This window comes from Euleptes europaea, chromosome 19, assembly GCF_029931775.1.
Source record: "Euleptes europaea isolate rEulEur1 chromosome 19, rEulEur1.hap1, whole genome shotgun sequence".
NCBI classification, from domain to species: domain Eukaryota; kingdom Metazoa; phylum Chordata; class Lepidosauria; order Squamata; family Sphaerodactylidae; genus Euleptes; species Euleptes europaea.
The window spans coordinates 21,819,833-21,843,363 of record NC_079330.1 but is presented as its reverse complement, the minus strand read 5'-3'; the positions used below and the strand labels follow the sequence as shown (position 1 = coordinate 21,843,363).

At 45.6% G+C, this 23,531-nt stretch overlaps 1 protein-coding gene across 1 annotated transcript; it reads left to right on the top strand.

The window, feature by feature from the left end:
- Positions 1-9,540: 9,540 nt before the first annotated feature.
- On the top strand, positions 9,541-22,290 carry RFC2 (replication factor C subunit 2). Its single transcript, XM_056865170.1, has 11 exons — positions 9,541-9,629; positions 11,221-11,290; positions 11,691-11,732; positions 12,345-12,451; positions 13,192-13,293; positions 14,464-14,564; positions 15,921-16,078; positions 18,960-19,025; positions 19,163-19,243; positions 20,419-20,532; positions 22,162-22,290. Exons 1-11 carry the CDS (start codon positions 9,541-9,543, stop codon positions 22,270-22,272), a joined length of 1,041 nt encoding a protein of 346 aa, XP_056721148.1. The 3' UTR covers positions 22,273-22,290.
- The last annotated feature ends 1,241 nt before the right edge of the window (positions 22,291-23,531 follow it).

Here is a 23,531-nt window from a genome sequence, read left to right as displayed (position 1 = left end):
AAATCTGACATCCCCCGGAGGTGAGAAAGGAAGGTTGACATTGAACATGGCCCGATCTCCTTTCTTCAGCCTGTCACAGTAACACTGACAAGGCCATCCCCCAGTGGGCCTCCTGCCCATCCATCATTTCCTATCAAGGTAGCTGTTGCAAAATCTGGACAACTTTTCAGAGACAAGCCAGCTCCTTTCCCCCACCACCCTCTTCCATTCGACCTCACCTGCCCTTGAGCCTGCCGAATGGCGGATTACGAGCATCTCCCAGCACCCAGGTCTCTGTCGCCAGCGTACGGAGGCTGCGTGATTCTCATGAAAATTACTCTTCGAATGACACCCAGCAGTGACCTTTGAATCCCGAGAGGCCAGGGACAGGCAGCTAATGGCTCCCAATTCCCAGTTTATGGCGCCGCTCGTTCATCATTTTGAAATTATACAGATGCTGGGCCGGGAGCTGATAACAGAGAACCTCTCACCCATAGCAAGGTTGATGCTTTCTGCCCGGGCGAAGGAGGAAACGGGAAGGAGACCAGAGACCCGAGTACTGCCGGCTGGAGTCAGACATGCCAGAGGCTCGAGGGCCCGCCACCGGACGCTTTCTCCTCCTCCTCAGTTTTCTGTCCAGAATGTCGACTTTTTCAACATGCGTGACTGACGGATTGATTTCGAAAAGGTAGATGCCGCCTCTCCAGAACCTGCTCCAGACCGCTCACAACTTAAAACACAAAACAATGCCAACAAGTTAATAAAAACAAGTCAAGACAATAAAACAGGTCAGCACGAACATACAAACAGTGCTGCAGTCCAAGCTCTGCTCACGATCTGAGTTCGATCCCGACGGAAGTTGGGTTCAGGTAGCCGGCTCAAGGTTGGCTCAGCCTTCCATCTTTTCGAGGTTGGTAAAATGAGTACCCAGCTTGCTGGGGGTAAAGAGTAGACAACTAGAAGTTATTTCGGGTTTTGTGTATTTTTAAAATTTGGATTTGTCAGCCATTTTGAACCATTGGGAAAGAAAGGGTATAAATATTTTAATTTTTAAAAAATCTATGCTTCAACAGCAGATCTGAATTGACAAAATTACCCTTTGCAACTGGCCGGTAAACCCAAATCAGAAACTATGAAGAAATATGTCTGCAAATTAGGGTTTGTGTTAGCGACAGTTCAACATGATGTCTTATTTGCCACAACATAGTTGCAGTCCTCTGTCCATCTCTACAGGAGGTCTGAGCACCAGATGAAAAAGAAAAGCTGACTGGCAGCTCTAAACCACAGTTTGCCTGGAAGTTCAAACTAAGCAAACTGTGGATTGTGAACCATGGTTAACACCGTGGTTCAAGGCTCAAAGGTTACAAAAATGAGGCTAAAAACACTATAAATTCATATGAGTAACACACAAATGATGCCGTTTTACCTCAAGTCTAGCTGCATTCTCTGTTGCTCTTTGGAAGAGTCTCTTGGACTTTCTTAATAAAGGAGCACAATAGAAGTGTGAACAAGAGAATTAATGCTGGTGGGAGGTATTTATAAAATATATGATTTCTATTCGGCTAGTGCGTGAAATGCATCCCGTTAGTTTTCCTTGATACATACCATTTCTTTTTAAAAAAATACTTTTTATTGCTTTTTCCATAAAAATAATACATTTCTTATTCGGTATTCCATATAGCTTTTCTTTCCATATATTTATGAATAATAATGTATAGCTTAATGCATGAACTCCCCCCCACACTTCCTCTAATCCATTCTTAATCAAGTCACTCCTTTATATTACTATTTGTCTATACCTTCTAAACTAGTATATATTTATTTATAATTGTCTATTTCTTTCTAGTGTCCATATATACTCCATAACTTAGTAACCCAATCTCTAATATATTCAATTAGCATTAAGGATATTTAAAGATACTATTAGGATACATAATTTCTCCAAAAACAAGGATAGAACTATATATTCTTTACATTATCAAGTAAGTTAAAAAACTCATTGTTATTTCCCTGCACTTCCCCTTACTCCCAACATTTCAGTACCCTCCAACCCTTTATCCCTTCTTTTTGAACGACTTTTTCTGTCGGGGGTTTCTATTGGTTTTTTCTTGCTTTCTTAATGTAGTCTCTTGGAGTCCATGGTGACCAGTTACTTGATACATACCATTTCGAGGTCCTTCTCCCTACTTCAATAGAAGAAGAAGAGTTGGTTTTTATATGCCGACTTTCTCTACCAGTTAAGGGAGACTCATCCTGGCTTACAATCACCTTTCCCTCCCCCTCCCCACAACAGACACCCTGTGAGCTAGGTGGGGCTGAGAGAGCTCTAACAGAGCTGCATCTTGCCCAAGGTAACCCAGCTGGCTTCGTGTGTAGGAGTGGGGAAACAAATCCAGTTCACCAGATTAGCCTGCGCCGCTCATGTGGAAGAGAGGTGAATCAAATCCAGTTCTCCAGATCAGACTCCATCGCTCCAAACCACTGCTCTTAACCACTAAACCACGCTGGTTTTCCACATCCCATACCTCAAGAAGCAGGTGTGGGGTGCTGGGTGGTTAAAAATTGTACCCACTGGTTTTCTTTGTGCTGGGCCCAAATTAAATGAGACGGCAGCAATCTGCCTTTAAAAGATGGCTAGTCACATAAGACGTGGAGGAGAGTCTGTGTGGTGCGGTGGTTAAAGTGTCAGCCGACCACTGGAGCGACCCCAGTTTAAAACCCCACTCTGCCATGGGACCTTGGGTCGCTCTCTCAGTCTAACCCACCTTACAGGGCTGTTGTGAGGATGCACTAGTGGAAGAGCCATATACGCCACCCCTTAATTTTTCTCCCAGCCAAGCTCACCACTGACGTCAGAGCTCAGCTGAGCCTGACGCACCTATCAACGCTTACCATTTTCATTCAGGTTCCACCCATAACCCACCAAGTCCCTTTTGACTCAATAAATTCCACCCTAGCTTCTCCCCCAGACTAACCAGATTCCTCCCGGCTCTTAGAGCCGTTCTCGCCTCTGCTTACCTTGGCTCAGCTCTCCAGGTTCCACCCAAAAATTGGCCCAAAGCTTGAAAACACTTTTTCGAGCAAGGTATCTGATAAAGGGAACTTTGACTCTCGGAAGCGTATACCCTGGAAAAACTTTGTTGGTGCTACTGGACTTGAATCGTGCTCTGCTACCGGAGACCAACACAGCTGCCCATCTGAGATTTTTTTTGAGCAGTATCAGAAAACAGTCATGTAAATGCTCAATATTACAGGCATACCTCGATTTATTGTGCACCGCTTTATTGTGCTTGACTGATACTGCGTTTTTGAGCAAGTCTACTGGCGCCATTTTCCCCAACAGCACGTGCTCGCTTCATGTCTCTGTGTCACATTTTGGTAATTCTTGCAATATTTCAAACTTTTTCATTATTAATACAGTACACTGTTTTTTAGACATCACGCTATTACACACTTAACAGACTACAGTATAGTGTAAACATAACTTTTATATGCACTGGAAAACCACAAAAGTTGTGGGACTCACTTTATCATGATATTCGCTCTATTGCGGTGGTCTGGAACGTAACCTGCAATATCTCCAAGGTATGCTTGTTTTGTTATGGGATCTCTCACTTGGGACGCTGGGGTTTATTTTCTTCTAAAGAGGTTAAGATCATAAAATAGCTCGGAGGCATCCCATCTGGTTCCAGGCACAATATTTCTGGTTTCCATGGGGTGCTGTGTCTTCCCTAGGTTTATTGCAATGGCTCCCTTGATGTGAGCCATATGGGTTGAGGTGGGAGCAGTGCGAGAAAACAGAAACGTCTGTCTTCCGAGCAGGAGGTCTCATCAACCAAAGCAATACAGGGTCCTGGGCCACACCAGCTGGCAACAGTCCCCTCCTTTCATGACTCCGGTTCATATTATATTCATGAACAGCAAAGTGGGCAGGGGTGGCAGCGGCTCTGGGGGGCGGGGGAAGAATCTCAGAAGCAAAGATTTCTAGCAGGCACCCAGACTGCTATCTGTGTAAGTGCTGTCAAGTCGCTTCCAACTCATGGCGACTCTATGAATCAGTGTCCTCCAAAACGTCCTATCTTTAACAGCCTTGCTCAGGTCTCGCAAATTGAGGACTGTGACTTCCTTTATAGAGTCAATCCATCTCTTGTTGGGTCTTCCTCTTTTCCTGCTGCCTTCAACTTTTCTTAGCATGACTGTCTTTTCCAGTGACTCTCGTCTTCTCATCATGTGACCAAAGAACGATAGCCTCAGTTTAGTCATTTTAGCTTCTAGGGTCAGTTCAGGCTTGATTTGATCTAAACCCACTGATTTGTTTTTTGGGAAGTCCACGATATCCATAACACTCTCCTCCAACACCACATTTTAAAGGAATCTAAAAACCCAGACCCCAGAAACTGACCCAACTGCAGTAAGGCAGCATGGATTTTGGAAGGCATGCATGTCTTACCCCACTCCCAGTAAGAGCTGAGCTGTGCACCAAAAGCCTTGTAAAAGCTCAGTTCCACTCTCCGGGCTGTCCTGTGGTTGCAAAGTCATCCTCTTGTCTCGATGAATGATTGATTTCCAACGCCTAATGATGAGTCCCAAAGGGCTGAGATGCAAAGTGCTTAAATGGGGGCTCGATTGGCTGTAGGATGCTGGAGAACAGTGAAATCCACTCTTCCATGATCTGGAGCCCACCTTTACACCCAACCTGCAATGTGGGACCCAACTTTAATGTTTTAACAAATCCCCACCCCTCTGAATTTTTCCTTCTGTCTCCATACTGCAGATATATTGGGCATCAGCTACTCTTTCTCCCTAGGGGAAACTGAGAACTGTACTTCTGTGGCTGGATAGCTCCTCCTAATGGGGGCCCTTGGGTGAGCCTTTACCTCTCTTCTTCACCCACCCATCTGCCATATGATGTTGACATTTGGGAACCAACATACCTGAAGGACAGCCTACTCCTTTATTAACCTGCCCAACCACTACGGTCATCTTTGGAGGCCCTGCTTCCAGTACCCCTACCTTCTAAAATTAGGCAGGTTCAGAAAAGGGCTTTCTCCATCATGGCACAATTCATCTGTGTGGTGTAGCGTTTAAGAGCGGTGGACTCTAATCTGGAGCACCAGGTTTGATTCCCCGCTCCTCCACACGAATAGTAGACTCTAATCTGGTGAACCGAGTTTGTTTCCCCACTCCTTTACATGAAGCCAGCTGGATGACCTTGGGCCAGTCACAGTTCTCTTAGAGCTCTCTCAGCCTCGCCTACCTCACAAGGTTGTTGTGGGGAGAGGAAGGGAAGGAGTTTGTAAGCTGGTTTGATTCTCCTTAAAAGAACGAGAAAACCGGCATATAAAAACCATCCCTTCTTCCTTCTGTCGTCATTTTCCACCAGACTTTTTTTGTTTCGCCTTTTGTTCCCTCCATGATCCTTCCTTCCTGCCCTCTCAGCAACCTCTAATTGCATCTGGATGAGAACGGTATTCGTCCAGAAGTTAAAAATAAGAGTGTTGCAAAATATGTCCCTTGTCGTCATCTATGAATCTTCCATTTCCTTCTGAGAAGCTTGGAAAGGCACACATGGTTCCCATCTCCTCCATCTTATCCTCACAATAACCCTGTGAGGTAGGCTGAGTGAGTGGCTCAAAGTCACCAAGTCAAAGCCACCCCTTCATGGCACAGTGAGAATTGGAACTCGGCTTAGCCAAACAGTCTGACCACTGCACCATAGAATGGAAATGTCATTACAGTCAGTGACCAGCACAAGTAAAACAGGTAAGTTACCAATTTACAGTCGTCTAAAAAAACATCTGAATAAAACATGCTGGTTCATTAGTTAGTATAATGAATGAACCACTTGGTAAGAAAGGAGAGCACATATAATATAACTGTTTGCCTTCATTTTCAAGACTGCTGGTTAGCACAGCCCCTCCTCCGTCGTATGTCAATTGCAGCGGCACAGAATCTAGCAACTGAATACTTTATATCTGAGTTTACATCTTGTAGCAGGGATGACATATGGAACTGTCCAGACTGCCTGGAAGATTTATGAACTAGTGGTGAGATGAACCTTTCTCTGATAGCTGTATAATATTGACAGTGAAAAAGAACATGTTCAAGGGTTTCTATATATCCAGAACCACAGCCACTGCACCATTATTATGACATATTGAATAATAGCACTGGCAGAGTATTTTCAGAGTTTAAAGCACTTCACGTGCATCATCACAGTACGTCTCACAACAGCCCTGTAAGGCAGAACGGTATCATGACCCTGTATAACAGATGGGTGGTGGGGGAGTCTGGGGGAGAGAGAGTGGCTCACCCAGCAAGCTTGTGAATCCAATTTAATGTTGTAGCTACAGGTCATAACATAAGCATCAAACATAAACACATGCAAGAACAAACCATAAGTAAATAACCTAAGAATGTATCAAAATACAAGGATAAACTATAAATCCCATCCAATCACTATTTAAACTAGGCCCAGTACTCAACACCGCTAAAACGTAAGGCTATCATTTAGATAAAAATCCTTATTAAGTAAAGGATATAAACTGCTTTCTGATTTTAATAAAAACATTGAACTAACCATTTGAAAAGTAACATCTGCCAGTAAAAATGAAAGGTGCTCCTCATCACAACCAGAAAAATTAATAATGAACTGACGCAGCAGTTTGTTTCTTATATTTCCATAAAGAAGGCAACGTAATACATGATGCTCAATATTGTCGACCTGATCATAACCGCAGGGGCAAACCCACAGAGGAATTTTATGAAATCTGCCAAAAAGACAGGCAGAGGGGATGGTCTGGAAATGTACCCTTACAAATGCATTCCTTAAAGATGCATTAGTAAGATCACTGAAATAATGAGAGAGAAATTTGTTGTTCTTGACAGAAGTAAACCAAGTATCATGAGTAGCATCACACTCAAACAGCCAGTTACGGATTTTCTACATATCCCAGGATTTAACAACGTCATTTAACAGTGAGCTTATGGCTGAGACCAGAACCCCTGATCTCCTGAATCAAAGCTCATTGTATTCAGTCCTAAAAACTGGCGTGCCGTTTTAAGCCCATTGACTTCAACAGACTTAGAAGAGTGAACCTCTGTTTAGGACTACATTGTTAGCTGCAAGCTCCATACACCCTCTGACTCCTTTTTTTTCTTTGTCCCACCTTTTTATAATAAGCTGTAAAAAGAAATGCTTGCAAAATCCTAGTCCTAGAATGGAAATAAATTACGTTTACAAGCCTCCTTCATCCTGTGAGCTTCAGAAGGCAGAATATTGGGCTCGAACCTGACTTCAAATTCCACCTTTGCTCCGCAAGCAGGTCGTTTTGAGGAAACCTTTCTCACGAACACATGAAGATGCTTTATACTGAACCAGACCCTTGGTCCATCAAAGTCAGTATTGTCTACTCTGACCAACAGCGGCTCTCCAGGGTCTCAGACAGAGGTCTTTCATATCACCTACTTGCCTAGTCCCTTTAACTGGAGATGCCGGGGATTGAACCTGGGACCTTCTGCATGCCAAGCAGATGCTCTACCACTGAGCCACAGCCCCTCCCCTTCTTGCTCGGTTTCTCAGTCTAGGAAACAGTAGCTGTAAACACCAGCAATAATCCTAAATACAGTTACACACCCTTCTAACTCCAATGACAGCAATGGGCTTTGAAGGGTGCAACTCCGTTTTAAGATCACACTGCTAGTTTCTTTCAAATCTGCCCCCAGCCTTCTCCCACTCCATCCCATGGCATTTCTATGCCACTTTGGCCGTCTCCCATCTTTGCTTATGAACTACAACAGAATAATTCCGTTCCAGGCCAAAATGGGGCAAATCGGAGTGCCAAGTTTTCAGAGACAAAAGGAGTTTGTCCTTTCTCAGATTCAATGCCCCCCACCCCCATTTCTGGTTATCTCATATTTACAGACTCCCTCTTCCGGCCAATGTTGCAAACGGACACGGAGGGGGAGGTCCTGAATCAACAGAAAAACACTGAAAACAGTTTTTCACACACACACAAAACCAATATGTATCATATTTTGCAGAACTTGACTATGTATCACATTTTGCAGAACTCTGGCTATGAGAGAATATAATTCCTTCACCATTCATCCATTGCTGCTCTCTGGCTGCTGAGCGTAGGTAGGTTACCCACACATCAGATTTTTTTTTTGTATTTCACCGTTTTATTTTAATGATTGCTCTGCCAAACCCTCAACCATCAGACTTCCAGAGCAGCGACCAACCATCCCAAAAAGCTAGACTTAGCAATTAATTAAAAACGCAACAACAAAAGAAGTAGGAAGCCAAAAACTCAATGGAAGGGAACAGAATGAGAAAAAAAAAACATTTCCCAAAGGAGGTCAACAAAATAAATCACCCCAAGCAAAATCACCGCATAAGCAAAAACCTTTGCATTTTCTTTTAACCTGTTCCTGAAATTAAGATGTCAGTTGATGGACCTTTGATTTAGCCCAGCAAGAAAAAGAGGGGGGGGGGAAGAATCATAGAGTTGGAAGGGACCACCAGGGTCATCTAGTCCAACCCCCTGCACAATGCAGGAAATTTACAACTACCTCCCCCCCCCACACTCCCAGTGACCCCCACTACATGGCCAGCAGATGACCAAAATGCCCTCCCTCTCATCATCTGCTTAAGGTTATAGAATTGGAGGAAAAAAGGCTCTTGTGCTGTATAATATGGGAAACAGCAACAGCACAAATTATCAATGCAGTTATATATATTGGGTGCAAAAAAATATACATATAGTGACTACATAAATAACAAACAATACATGAAAGACAAAAATTCATTTAATAAAGGCAAGTACTAAACGTTGTAACTATCACTGATATGTCCATTTTCTTTTACAGAGTTCAAGCTTCCAGGTAAGTGCAAATGTCCCAAAAGTATATTGAAGACAAGTAAACAGCTGGAGAGAATCTTTCCAGCTGTTTACTTGTCTGCAATATACTTTGGGACATTTGCACTTACCTGGAAGCTTGAACTCTGTAAAAGAAAATGGACATATCAGTGATAGTTACAACGTTTAGTACTTGCCTTTATTAAGTGAATTTTTGTCTTTTATGTATTGTTTGTTATTTATGTAATCACTGTATGTATATTTTTTTTGCACCCAATATATATAACTGCATTGATAATTCGTGCTGTTAAGGTTATAATATCAGCATTGCTGACAGATGGCCATCTAGCCTCTTCTTAAAGAACCTCCAGAGAGTCGAGAGTCGAGAGACCCTTCCCTTTCATTTTCTCTTCTCCACCAAGGGCAGCTAGTTCTCGCCCACCTGCTGGCAAAAGCTTCAGCAGCCCCCACTGAGCATGCGTCAAGGAAGATGGTCTCTCCCCCACCCCCGCCCTTTCCCCGACTCACAGTTAAGGCGGCGTCCACAGCCGGCCCGTGACGCAATCAGGGGCGCGGCCGGCGAGCCGTCCGCGGCCGGCCCGTGACGCAATCAGGGGGCGCGGCCAGCGAGCCGTCCGCGGCCGGCCCGTGACGCAATCAGGGGGCGCGGCCAGCGAGGTTTTCGGCGCGCGAAGCCATCATGGCGGCGGTCGCTATGGACGCGGCCGGGCCGGAGAAGCGGGAAGGGACGGCGGTCGCCAGCGGGAGCGGCCATTACGAACTACCCTGGTGAGGAGGAGGAGGAGGAGGAGGAGGAGGAGGAGGAGGAGGGAGGTCGGTCTGTGACCGCTGCCTTGCGGGCAAGGGTGAATGCAGAGTCGGTGTAGGTTCGCTGCAGAGCTCACGCTTAAGCAAGGCGACGTGAGCAGCTGGGCCGAGGCCCCTTCAGTTTTCAGTAGCGGCCATCCAGATGTTTTCCCCGTTGCCTGTTCTGTCGGCTGCAGCTCTTACGCTAGACTGCTTCTGTACAGGGAGGCTCCATTGTCAACTGGCACGGCTCATGAGTACATCAGAAAGGGTTTCCCTGGATCAGCATCCTGTTGTGACCCCAGCAGTCGCACATGAAGCTGCCTTCTGCTGAATCGGACCCTTGGTCCATCAAAGTCAGCGTTTGTCTACTCAGACCGGCAGCTGCTCTCCGGGGTCTCCGGCAGGGGTCTTTCCCATCACCTACTTGCCTGGTCCCTTTAACTGGAGATGCCGGGATTGAACCTGGGACCTTCTGTATGCATGCCAAGCAGATGCTCTCCCACTGAGCCACAGCCCCTCCCCTAAAATATCTCTCATACAACTCTTAACACATGAAGCTGCCTTCTACTGAATCAGACCCTTGGTCCATCAAAGTCAGTATTGCCTACTCAGACGGGCAGCAGCTTTCCAGGGTCTCAGGCAGGGGTCTTTCACATCACCTGTCTGCCTAGTCCCTTTAACTGGAGACGCCTGGGATTGAACCTGGGACCTTCTGCATGCCAGGCAGAGGCTCTATCACTGAGCCACAACCTCTCCCCAATGTCCTACAATGGAAGACATGCAAAGGTCAGTCCCTCCCAATTGTTGCTGTTTAGTGACTTTTCCTTGGAAGCATACTGCCTCTGAATATGGAAGTTCATTTCCTAAACATCCTGGTTAATAGAGTTGCCCTCCCACTCAGGGGTTCTGTGGCTTTGGGGTGGGTGGTGGTTGTGTAGTGGCCAACCGCCACCCACCCCAAGGAGAGGAATGGGGAGCCTACAGTGGTTTGCTGTCAAGGAGATAACCAGACCTGACCCACCAGATCAAGACCACCATAATTTCCAGTTATGGCCAAGCAGATGTCTCTGGAGAGGTACCTTGTAAGTTTTCAAAATAAATAAAGAGTACAAGAAGAGCCGTAATGCTTCCTACACTTCAGCATCCTGTCAATCTGCAGCCAGTCAGATGCCTCTGAGAAATCCCAACAGTGTCCTATGCTCAGAGGTATACTGCCTCTGTCTGTGGAAGTTCCTTTCCCAAGTGCCTTAGATAATTAGAATGTAAGTTATGTCCTGCTGGATCAGGCTCAAGGTTCATCAATTTGTTTCTGGCTGTGGCCAGCTGGGAAGCATGCCAGGAAAACATTAAAACATCCTTCCACTGCTATCAAACCCCAATCCTGGCATTTGGCGATAGACTGCTTCTAAACATTAAGACTTCACTTTCAACTCTCTTGGGAAGTAAAACTATAACCCCTGGCAAAACTATACAGAGGAGTCATGTACCAAATTTCACGTCTTTTCCCTGCCCATGGGTGGTTTTTTTAATACTTGGAAGAGGTTTCATGTGATTTATTTTTTTGGCACAGGGTTGAAAAATACAGACCGACGAAACTCTCTGAAATAGTTGGGAATGAAGACACAGTTAGCAGACTGGAGGTACGTAGACAGCTTTACTATTGGAGAGAACCTTTTTTTCAAAAAGCTGCATTACATAAAACAGCTTATTCAGAATGGCCTCTTAAAGCCTGTGTGACCTCCCCTAGAGTCCATCTGGTTTTGAGGCCAGCTTAGTGTTGTAAATAGGTTTTGGCTATTGCTGAAGGTTCTCATTTATCACCCGCCCTACACACAAAAACTGCAAATCATTTATGAAGAAATTAAGTAGCACTGATGTCAATACTGGTCCTTATGAACAATTTCCCTTTTGACTTTTTACCATGTCCAATAGTCATAGAAGTTCATCCCATCACATCTGTTTGCTTCTTCAGTCACCCTAAAGAGAAAGCATGCTTGTTAATTTTTCACCAACTTAACCATTTTCTCATTTCTCCACCAGGTCTTTGCAAGGGAAGGGAATGTTCCAAATATTATTATTGCAGTGAGTATTTGCAGATTTGGTAAACTATCTTCTTGTGAATCTTTTCTGTTGGATGAGTATTAATTCCAGGAGAGGGCAGGTACAGAAGGCCCATAAGGACAGCACTGGTGCAAGGGTTTTTTTGTTTAAAAAATGGGTTCCGCGTTTCCCCTGAGAACCTTCTGAGAGGAAGGGGAGATGTCTTCAAAGAAGCAGGCTGCAAAATATCCCACAGGGACGCTGTTGACTTCACTGGGCCCCTGCAGGCTCCGTTCCCATTCAGAATTCCTGTGACACAGCTGGTGATCAACTGGGGTGGGGGCAAGCATACCTCTGAACTCACTGTGTGTGTGTGTAAAGTGATGTCAAATCGCACCCAGTTTATGGCAACCCATTGTGTGTGTGTGTGTGTGTATGTGCGTGTGTGTGTAAAGTGCCATCAAGTCGCAGCCGACTTATGGCGACCCCTTTTGGGGTTTTCATGGCAAGAGACTAACATAGGTGGTTTGCCAGTGCCTTCCTCTGCACAGCAACCCTGGTATTCCTTGATGGTCTCCCATCCAAATACTAACCAGGGCTGACCCTGCTTAGCCAGTGTCTTAAATTTCACTCTTTGCAATCTTGCATTTGCAGGGGCCTCCAGGAACTGGTAAAACCACCAGCATCTTGTGTCTGGCACGGGCGTTGCTGGGCCCTGCTTTAAAGGATGCTGTTTTGGAGCTGAATGCCTCAAATGACAGGTGAGTTGTCGGGCGTCAATGTGAGTTGGATTATGTCCGGCCTTGCGGGATCATATATTCCACAAATGGCACTGCGCTCCTGGCCAGAAGAATTTTCTAACAGAGCAGTTCCTCAGTGGAACAGGCTTCCTTGGGAGGTGGTAAGCTCTCCTTCTCTGGAGGTTTTTAAGGTTACATGGCAATCTGTCAGCAATGCTGATTCTATGACCTTAAGCAGATGATGAGAGGGAGGGCATCTTGGCCATCCTCTGGGGGTGTGGGGGGGAGGTAGTTGTGAATTTCCTGCATTGTGCAGGGGGTTGGACTAGATGATCCTGGTGGTCCCTTCCAACTCTATGATTGCCAGTGTGTCAGGTCTGCCCTGCCTGCTTGAAGCCCTGTCAAAAGCCCACTTGGCTCTCTCAGCAAAAACTTGTGGCTGATTTTCTGGTGTTTACCTGCCATTTTTACAAGTTGTAATTTGTATGTGTTGCAGAATAAAACTGACCTTTTCCCAGCACCTGAGTGGGTGATACGGACTCTACAATTTCTATCATTCTTGTTGCAGGGGTTGGGTCATTCCTTGAATTGGCTTTACCCAACAGGTGTAGCTTTTGCCATCTACATCTATGATAGAAACTGAATTTCACCTCTTTGTTCTTCTTTTTTTTTTTTAAGCATGCTGTCTTGTGGGTCCTCCAACTTGACATCCTTGACTGCAAAGTGCTGAACAAATGCTAACCAAACCTTTTGGTTTTCAGAGGCATCGATGTCGTGAGGAACAAAATCAAGATGTTTGCTCAGCAGAAGGTTACGCTTCCAAAAGGCCGGCACAAAATCATCATCTTGGATGAAGCGGACAGGTGTGTGACGCATTCCTTGAACCCCAGAGACCTTTGACTCGCCAGCTTATTTATTTGGACACTTGTACCTGCTTTTCTCCACAGGGCAGGGACTCAAAGCAGCTGACAGTATCACCATCACCCTGTGTAAACACAAAGAGAAAAACACAAACTCATGTTAACATCAAATGTACCTGGGCATCAACAAACTAAATGCACAGGGATGAGCAGGGTGGAGCAGACAGTACAGGTCTGCCATTGATAGTCTCTTCCCAGGCAAGGAGGCAGGCATTAATTTCCTTCCTCCAAACTTAAGAGCCGGGATGATTACACAATACAGCTTTTGGTTTGGTTGGGTGTTTTTTTATACGCCGACTTTCTCTACCACTTAAAGAAGAATCAAACCGGCTTACAATCACCTTCCCTTCCCCACAACTGACACCCTGTGAGATAGGTGGGGCTGAGAGATTGTGACTAGCCCAAGGTCACCCAGCTGGTTTTATGTGTAGGAATGGGGAATCAAACCCGGTTCTCCAGATCAGAGTCCACCGCTCCAACCACCGCTCTTAACCACTACACCACGCTGGCTTTTTAAAGTATCTATGGTTAGTTATGTTGTCTGAACGCTGCAATGCCTGAATGCAGCAATGAATCCGTACCCAAGAGCAGACCGAGGCAATTCAGTTAGGTGGAAGGGTTAGTTTTAGACTAGGACCTCGGAGACCCAGGTTCAAACCTCCCATTTCACCATGGAAGGTTGCTGGGTGTCCTGGGGCCAGTCGCACACTCCCAGCCTAATCTACCTCGCAAGGTTGTTGTGAAGTTAAGACAGAGGAGAGGAAAACGACGCCAGCCACTTTGGGTCCCCACTGCTGAGAAAGGTGGGATATAAATGAAAGTGAAAATGACCAGCCTAGCAGGTCATTATGGCATCAGTAGATAAACGATCCAGGAGCTGGGACCCAAGCGCTTATTTCTTTCCCCTTTCGCCCTCTTTCCTTTTTTAAATTATATTGAAGGAAGGTTTTTTGCATCGCAAAAGGCCTTGAATTCCCCAGCAGTAGAAAGGTGGTATATAAATATAGCCTGATTTCCACACAGGTCAAAAGCAGACAGCTGTGAGTGGCTATAAAAGGGCTGCCAGGGCCTAAATTGTGGCTTATTTCTCTCTTTCCCCTCATTCCCAACTAGCATGACAGATGGAGCTCAGCAAGCCCTGAGGCGGACAATGGAAATCTACTCCAAAACAACACGCTTTGCCCTGGCTTGCAATGCCTCTGACAAGATCATTGGTAAGAGGGAGTAGGCTTTGGGGCCTGTTTCCAAAGCTGGGGGTCCAGATCCTTCTTGTGCTGACTTCTGAAATTTTGAGACAGGCTAATAGACGCCGCTAGAAAATAACTGCCGTGGGGGCGGGGCCACTCACGAAGTGGAAGGGGCCAAGTTAAGAGCCCTCCCGCAACAGGGGCAGACATTGGAGACCAGCAAGGGTAGCGGTGCAGGAGGTAGGCCGGTGTTGGGCTGCCTTCACCCTTCTTGTTTATAATTTATTCCTTATATTTATAGCCCACCCTCATTCCCAACAAGTCGGGCTCAGATGCGGGTTACAACAATACGATCATAAAACATCGACTAAAGCATACTTTAAAACTTCATTAAAACTCCATATAGTAATAAAACCAGATAGCATTCAGTAATCCATAATAATCCTAAATAGCGGCCACTAGAAAACCCCAGCCAGGCAATAAGCCCTTGTATGCCACTTGGGGGAAGGATGGGGAGGGCGCAAACAATGACATGGGATAAAAACTTGCGGCTGCCCTCAGTTGTAAGCCTGGCGGGACAGTTCCATTTTACAGCCCTCGGAACTCATTTAGGTCTCGCAGGGCACTGATGTTGCTAGGGTGACTGTTCCGCCAGGCTGGGGCCAGGGCCAAAAAAGCCCTGGCCCTCATCGAGGACAGCCGCACTCTCCTCGGGACAGGGATCACCAGTAAATTGTTCGTAGAGCATAAGGCTCTCTGGGGGGCATACCAGAAGGGCAGTCTTCTGCACAGTTCCATTCATTTTGGTGAGGCTCATGCAAAAGAATTTGTACGCCGCTTTGAACCACGAGCAAAGGCAGACTAAAAATGTTTTAATAAATAAAATGAAGCTTACCAGTGGGGTCCTCCGAGTGTCAACTGTGTGTGTGTAAAGTGCCGTCAAGTTGCAGCCGACTTATGGCGACCCCCTTTTGGGGTTTTCATGGCAAGAAACTAACAGAGGTGGTTTGCCAGTGCCTTCCTCTGCACAGCAACCCTGGACTTCCTTGGTGGTCTCCCATCCAAATACTAACCAGGGCTGACCCTGCTTAGCTTCTGAGATCTGATGAGATCAGGCTAGCCTGGGCCATCCAGGTCAGGCCCCGAGTGTCAACTAGCAGGGCAGATATTTGGCTCCGCTGTTGCTGGCATCCAGCTGCCTCGGGCCAGGCCGCATTATAAACCAGGTAACAGTGGGTTTGGAAAAACTGCTTGCAGGAGTCAGAATGAGGGGCCTTTTCTCCAGGGGAAGGTATACAAGCGTGCGGCAATTGCGGGGGTGGGGGGAACAAGGCGAGTTTAAAAAAATAAAAACAAAGCGGCTTCCCCACCTTGTCTCCCCAGAGCCGATCCAGTCCCGCTGTGCAGTGCTCCGTTACACCAAGCTGACGGATGCCCAGATCCTCACTAGGCTGATGAAAATCGTGGAGAAGGAGAACGTGCAGTATACGGACGACGGGTTGGAAGCCATTATCTTCACGGCCCAGGGGGATATGAGGCAGGTGGGTCGAGACCGACAAGGGTCCTCAGCAAACAGGGGTTAGCGGACACCCCCAGTGAGGAGTCAGCGCCTGTATCAGGGTTGGGAAAGAAGCCCTCTTTCTTCACATCACCCTGGAGATACACTGCCAATCCAAGGATCCAGGACTGAGCTAAAGGGACCATTCATCTGACTTGATATAGAATCATAGAGTTGGAAGGTACCACCAGGGTCATCTAGTCCAACCCCCTGCACAATGCAGGAAATTCACAACTACCTCCCCACACACACACCCAGTGACCCCTACTCCAATGCTGATTGTATTAAGGTAATACAATCAGCATTCCTGGCAGATGGCCATCTAACCTCTTCTTAAAAATCTCCAGGGAAGGAGAGCTCACCACCTCCCGAGGAAGCCTGTTCCTCGGTTGCTTCCTATAACGTTGCTTCATGTTCGAAGCCAGGGCTGGGGGCTCACATGCTGTCGACTCTGATGTTTTTTCTGGTTTGTCTAGAGGTGTTATGGGAAACTCCCACCGTCTGATCTGCTACACGTTATGTGGCTTTGCAGTTGCCAGTTTTGAAGCCCTGCCCTCTGTCCAAAGTGAGTGCTCGCCTTGGCTGGAGAGAGTAGGCATTCTGCAGAGGACTTGTGGTCTCTGTTAAATAGGTCGTGTGGCAGGATTGATAATGTCATCTAAAAGCACATCGGGGACAGCACAAGACAGGGGTTCAAGACTCCATTTCCACGATGCCAGATTAACAGAAAGTCTCGGTTGTTCACTGGGCTATACATGGCCCACAAATATCGGTTAACATTATATTATTAGTTGCAACCCCTTCTTTGGTTTGGCTTCCTGCTGGAACCACAAGAAGTCCCTGATGTCAGTGTGGCAAAACAAACTATGACAATGTCATGGAGCAGGTAGAGCAAAAAGAACCGCCAACCTTGGGTGTGCCACAAAGCAGGTCTGCCCATCTACAAGTCCCTGTCCCTCTATCAGGCTACAAGCAGAAAAACAGTGCACTGTTAAATGTCTGTTAGCTAATGCCAGCTCAGCTCATTTTGCTGCCCTGGGTGATGGAAGTACCTGGGCACAGGTATCCACACACACACACCCATGCACAGTCCATCCTCGAGACGCGCAGTCACAATACAAATGCATGGGGCAGTCTTCTCCCAACCAGGAGAGTTTGGAATGGCTCTGTTACCATTCTCGACACACATGAAATCATTCCTTAGCGTGAATACAATCTTTTGGCGTTCAAAATGCTTCACGCGCATTCACGTGCAGTCCTTACAAACAAGCCCTGTAAAGTAAGCTAGTGTCATTTATCCCCATATTGCAGAGGCAGCCCCACCCCAGGTGGCTGACCTAAATCAACCATCGAGTTGGTTGCAGAGGAGAGATTTGAACCAGTAGCCCTTGCAGCCTACACCTTGGTCCCCGTGCGGCTGCCAACACTTCAGAGGATTCATGTGTCACGTACAGTCACATTATTTTCTGATGTCAGTTAATTCCTACAAGATGTGATTATGTATTGATGTTGATAGGTGGGCCTAGGTTCAGTATCATCAGATAAATTCCGTCTTTGTTCAGGATTTGAAAACAGGATTTTAAAAAAATAAATAAATTTTTCAAAAACTCTTATTGCATACAAATGATCATTTAATATCCAAAATGTACAAACTACTGTTAGAACTTTATTGTGAACAAGAACAAATAAAACCCACTATGATTAGCTGGGCACAGATGTTGAGCCATGATATACCATTAAATAAATGGGAAAGACTTTGGTCACGAGATATGAAACTCATACTTTCTCAATCTTTAAGGGAAAATATCTACAAAATGATGTATAGATGGTATTTGACACCTAAAAAACTGGCAATGACATACAAATCGATGTCCCCGAAGTGCTGGAAATGTAATAATGAAATAGGTTCATTTCATCATATGTGGTGGACTTGTGATAAAGCAAAAAACTTTTGGGACATGATCTACAATGAAATACGGTTAATTATACAAAACAATGAACCTAAAACACCTGAAACGATGTTACTAAGTATGATATCTGACTATTTTATCTGAGATCATTTTTAATATATGCCACCACAGCTGCAAGATTAATTTATGCAGCTAAATGGAAGACAATGGAAGTTCCAGACAAAAAAGACTGGATACAAAAGATGCTAGAAATGGTGGAAATGGCAAAACTTACTGCATTGATAAATCAAAAAGATAATATACAATTTATGGGTCAATGGGAGGCATGGAGGGTTTACTGTGAAACAGAAACTCAACTGGGGAAACTTAAAGGTTACTCATTGATCTAATCCATGTTTCAAAGATATTGTGGGAAATGCAATATGTTAATTTTGTTTTTAATTCTAAATTTATTACTATATACAATGCTTAATAATTAAAATTTATAATTGTTACATTATATTTGGTTTAAAACAATGAAATAAGCATTTCTGGTTTGAAACACTCTAACTATAGTTGAACTGATATGAGCAAAGGAATTATATTTAGTTACACAAAACAATATTCGTATTAGAATTATCAATACAAAAGAGCAAATAGGTTTATAACAAGATGGACGAAGGTGAAGGGGAAGTTTTTTTTATACTTTTATATTTACTTAATAACAAAGATGTATTTTCAACAATAATGCAAATTTATTCTCTTTTCTTTTTCTCACTGATAAATCATATATATTGTTGAAATGTTTGTTTATAATGTTGAAAATAATGAAAACTGTAAAAAAAAAAAAAGATATGTGGGCCTAGGTTGGGGAGAGAGAGCAGGGCATAAACAGATAAATAACGAGCCACCCTTCTGTTCTGTGTAAGTTGCTCATCGGCTTTGTATTTCTTTTAAAACTTGGTCTTCTAACAGGCACTGAACAACCTGCAGTCAACCCATTCCGGATTTGGCTTCATCAACAGCGACAACGTGTTCAAGGTGAGCGAACAGCCCTTCTGCGGAGCGGGCTGCACTCAAGTTGTGTTTCAACCTGTGGGCCCATCTGCAGCAAAAACAACAGCAGTCGGGGTTGTGTGTGTGGTCAAAGCCTTATTCCATTGTGTTCTCTCCCCCAGGTATGTGATGAGCCCCACCCCTTGCTGGTGAAGGAGATGATCGGCCACTGCGTCAGCGCCAATATCGATGAAGCTTACAAGGTGGGGTGGCCAGGGCCGAGCCTGCCTTTGGGGAGTTCTCTCCAGTTATGCCCAGGATACTGGCAAGGATCAGGCCCAGGGCCAAAGCAGCCACGAGGAAGACAATAGCTGCAAACATTAATTTGTGCGCGCTCCTTCAGTTAGGATTGGGACTGCCTGGGGAGAATGGACTTAACCAACCCTTGCTTAATTTTGCTACTGTTAACTCGCCCTTACGCTGAAATAGTTAATGCAACTCCCCTAGCTGCCTCTGGTCATGGCTCATTTTTATATTGGACAAAAGAAGAGGGTCGCACCAAACCAAAGACAGCAATTGGTGCCAGGGAAAATTTTTAATATGTAATAATAATTTTTTTTTAAAAGGTAAAGGTCCCCTGTGCAAGCACTAGGTCATTCCTGACCCATGGGGTGACGTCACATCCCGACGTTTACGAGGCAGACTTTGTTTACGGGGTGGTTTGCCAGTGCCTTCCCCCATCATCTTCCCTTTACCCCCAGCAAGCTGGGTACTCATTTTACCGACCTCGGAAGGATGGAAGGTGAAGTCGACCTTGAGCCGGCTACCTGAACCCGACTTCCCTCGGGATCAAACTCAGCCCGTGAGCAGAGTTTGGACTGCAGCACTGCAGCTTACCACTCTGCGCCACGGGGCTAATGATTAAATTGCCCCATAATTTAATATTTAATAATTGCATTCTTTTTCCTGGCACCAATTGCTGTTTTTTTTGTCTCCACTTTTATATTGATAAGTTGTTTTAATGGTAAGCCACCTCAAGCAGGACTCTGAAAAGGATGGCATATGTGTGTAAAGTGCTGTGTGGTCGCAACTGACTTATGTTGACCCCTCATGGGGTTTCCAAGGCAAGAGACATTCAGAGGTGGTTTGCCATTGCTCTGCCTCTGCATAACAACTCTGGGCTTCCTTGGTGGTCTCCCAAGTACTAACCAGGGCTGACCTTGCTCAGCTTCTGAGATCTGACGAGATCCAGCTAGCCTGGGCCATCCAGGTCAGGGCACTAAGAGGGTGGCAGAGACATCCCCTAAATAAGTCAGTTTTTAAGGTGCTGGCAGACTTTTGTTTTTGGCACATTAGTTCAACGGGGCTACCGCACAGCAATCCTTTAGACAACAGTGCTTTAAAACTAAAAATTACAGGTGACCTCTCCCATTCCCAGGTCCTTGCCCACCTATGGAGACTTGGCTACTCTCCAGAAGACATAATCGGCAACATTTTCAGAGTGTGTAAAACCTTCCAAATGGCAGAGTACCTGAAGCTGGAGTTTATCAAGGTTGGTTTTAGCATACAGCACGGTTGTGATGCAAGCAAGGATGACTGGCCCAAATCAGGCCAGGACTGACTTAATGCACAGACATATGCATGCTTGAAGCTCTGTGGCAGAGTGGGCACTCAGAAAGCACAGCAGTGGAAACAAAATCTTATCTGGCGCATGTTGCGTGTGAACCCAGGCCTCAGCTAGCCTCTTTCTGCTATGCAAAATCTTGGGACAACCCTGGCTATGAAGAACAGAATTGATGATACTCATGAACACAACCATGTGTTCACCATACTAACAGTGCAAACCTATGCAGAGTTACTCTAATCTGACCCCACTGAAATGAATAAAATTCAGGAAGAGTTCAAATTGCCTGTGTGGAATTGTTGTCATTTTAATTTACAGTGCAATCCTAAGGGGATTTACGCCAGTCTAAACCCATTCATTTCATTGGGCTTAGACTGGAGAAACTCTCTTTAGGATTGCACTGTAAATGAAAATAGCTGCTGTTCTACACAGGCAATTTGAACCCTTCCCAAATTTTATGCAGATGACATGAAATGTTGAAACTTTGCATGACTTCACCTGTACAGTTTAGAGGGACAAAAAAGGTTTGTACTACGGCAGGGGTAGTACAGTCATATCTCACACACACCCCAATTGCGCCACCCTTCAGGTTGCTAAGATGTCACACATTTTTCAAGTTAAACGCTACCAACGTCTAACACAAGTTGATTCTTAGGAAGTTTAATTCTCACAGTACCACATTTTGTACTTTACTGTGATCCCATGGAAACATTAATAACCAACCCTTTCTTGGCTTGTGCCATTTCAACAGCACTGGACTCACACTTTTCAAACACGTAGTTATCATCCTGAGGTCTAGCTACTTTAAAATCGTATACCTTACTGTTCGTTTTAACTGTCTCTTTGAATCTTTGTATTCTATGGTTGTTGGTTTTGGGGGGGGGGTTGGTTTCTTTGTTTTGTAGCTCTAACAGTGGCAAAGGTCTTGGCGCTCTGCTGTGGAGAAAGGCCCAATCTCAACCACCCCATATGGTGTACCCTTTATTCCACCAAGGGCCATTTGGATATTTATAACATCATTCGCGGGCCATACAAAATTATCAACTTAAAAATTAGCCGACCCAAGACGTTTCTTAATGTCCCGGGTGGGAAAGGGTTAACACAGTTTCTTGGGCGGTCCTAGCAGCTCCATAGTTAACGACTCTTCTGCAAGGGGGGGAAAAGGTTCCTTTTCTCGGCAAAACAAACTCACATCTGCCTTGAATAGAGCCTATTCCTGTCCACTGGAGGGGGGCGGATCACCAGTCTTAGATTCTTCTGAGCTAGAGATCTTCCAGGACCCATGAAGCACCAGATGAAATGATTTTGCGGGCCTTAAACGGCCCCCAGGCCTGACGTTCCCCCCCCCTGCTTTATTCAAATCCTTCTACCTGCCCGACAGTGACACAGGGGGTGTTCCTACTCCACATGCAAATGTATGTTTCATTTGCAATCTCAAGTCAAGGGAGTTTGCACCTTCCCCCCACCCCCTTGCCAGAGTTTTACTAGGCAAATCATTCCTTGTTGCAGAAGAGATGGATCCGACAGGTTCCTTAATAGCTGTCTTTCTACGACTAGGAAATCGGCTATACTCACATGAAGATAGCAGAAGGGGTGAACTCGCTGCTGCAGATGGCAGGCCTGCTGGCTCGGCTCTGTCAGAAGACTGCTGCCCCTACAGCAAGCTGAAGGAGGATGCATCAGTCCTGTGAGGCCTCCTTTCCACTGGGAGGAGAGAGTCGCGCAAAGCAAGCGTGCAGAAGACTGTTCACTCAACAGCTCGCAGGTGCCAGCCTCCCCTTACCCAGGGCGGTCCTGGCTAGAAGCATCCGAACTGTTTTGTGGTTTCATCAGGTTCCTAATTTTGTAACGTTTCAGATCAAATATACTTGCAAGACAAAAGCTGCGTAACTCTGTGGTTAAAGAAGATAAAAGCCACCTGGTTTTGTAGATTGCAGGTCTAATGTTGCTTTTTAAAGCTTTAAACCCAGCACTTGACAGTGCACACACACACCCAAGTTGGCAGCTAATGCTCCTTTAAAAGTAGCACCTGCAGCTTCTTGGTCCTTGGTTTGGGGAGTGACAGTATTGCTTTTGGAATGTGATGAGTATGGGGAGCTATGCCCAGGCTGAAGCTTAGGGGTCAACCCCCTGCTTTGCTGGAATTGAAGCTGTGAATTTCCACATGTACATCCAGGTAAAGGGCCTCTGATATCAGGGTCAGGAAAAGACCTCTCTCTGCTGACAGGGTGGATAATTCTGGGAGGTGGGCCAATGAGGCAGCTGCATATGGTCGGAGAGGGACTTTAGCAGCTGCTTTGCAGAAGATCCCAGTTGAGTCCTTCAGGCAAAGGATCTCAAGGTAGCAGGTCTTGGGGCACCTCAGTGAGCACACACTTAACAGACTGGGGAAGGTTTAAGAAATTTCTGAGTACGCTGCATTTGGTAAATTTGACAGGCACAGATTGAGGGCTGGGGAGCAGGTCGTACTAGGCTGCCAGGCCCTCCACTCCCGTCAACAGCGAGGTGTTCAGCATACTACAGGAGCTGCAATTAATCTACTGGAGATAAGAAAAAATGTGTTGAATGAATTGAAGGAAGGGAAAAGAGCCCTGCTGTACACATTTCTGTCTGCAGAAACTGGAGGCTCAGCATAAGAACATAAGAAAGACCATGCTGGATCAGATCAAGTCCAGCAATCTGTTCACACAAAGAAGAAGAGTTGGTTTTTAATTGCCAACTTTCTCTACCGCTTAAGGGAGACTCAAACCGGCTTACAATCAACTTTCCTTCCCCTCCCCACAACTGACACCCTGTGAGGTAAGTGGGGCTGAGAGAGCTCTAACAGCTGTAACTTGCCCAAGGTCACCCAGCTGGCTTCATGTGTAGGAGTGGGGAAACAAATACAGTCCACCAGATCAGCATCCGCCACTCATGTGGAGGAGTGG

Bases quoted from the DNA above. Each gene is read 5' to 3' on its own strand.
- RFC2 (XM_056865170.1), top strand. From the start codon at position 9,541: ATGGCGGCGGTCGCTATGGACGCGGCCGGGCCGGAGAAGCGGGAAGGG. The intron at 9,630-11,220 runs GTGAGGAGGAGG...TTTTTGGCACAG, and splicing joins GGCCATTACGAACTACCCTG to GGTTGAAAAATACAGACCGA. The intron at 19,026-19,162 runs GTGAGCGAACAG...TCTCTCCCCCAG, and splicing joins ACAGCGACAACGTGTTCAAG to GTATGTGATGAGCCCCACCC.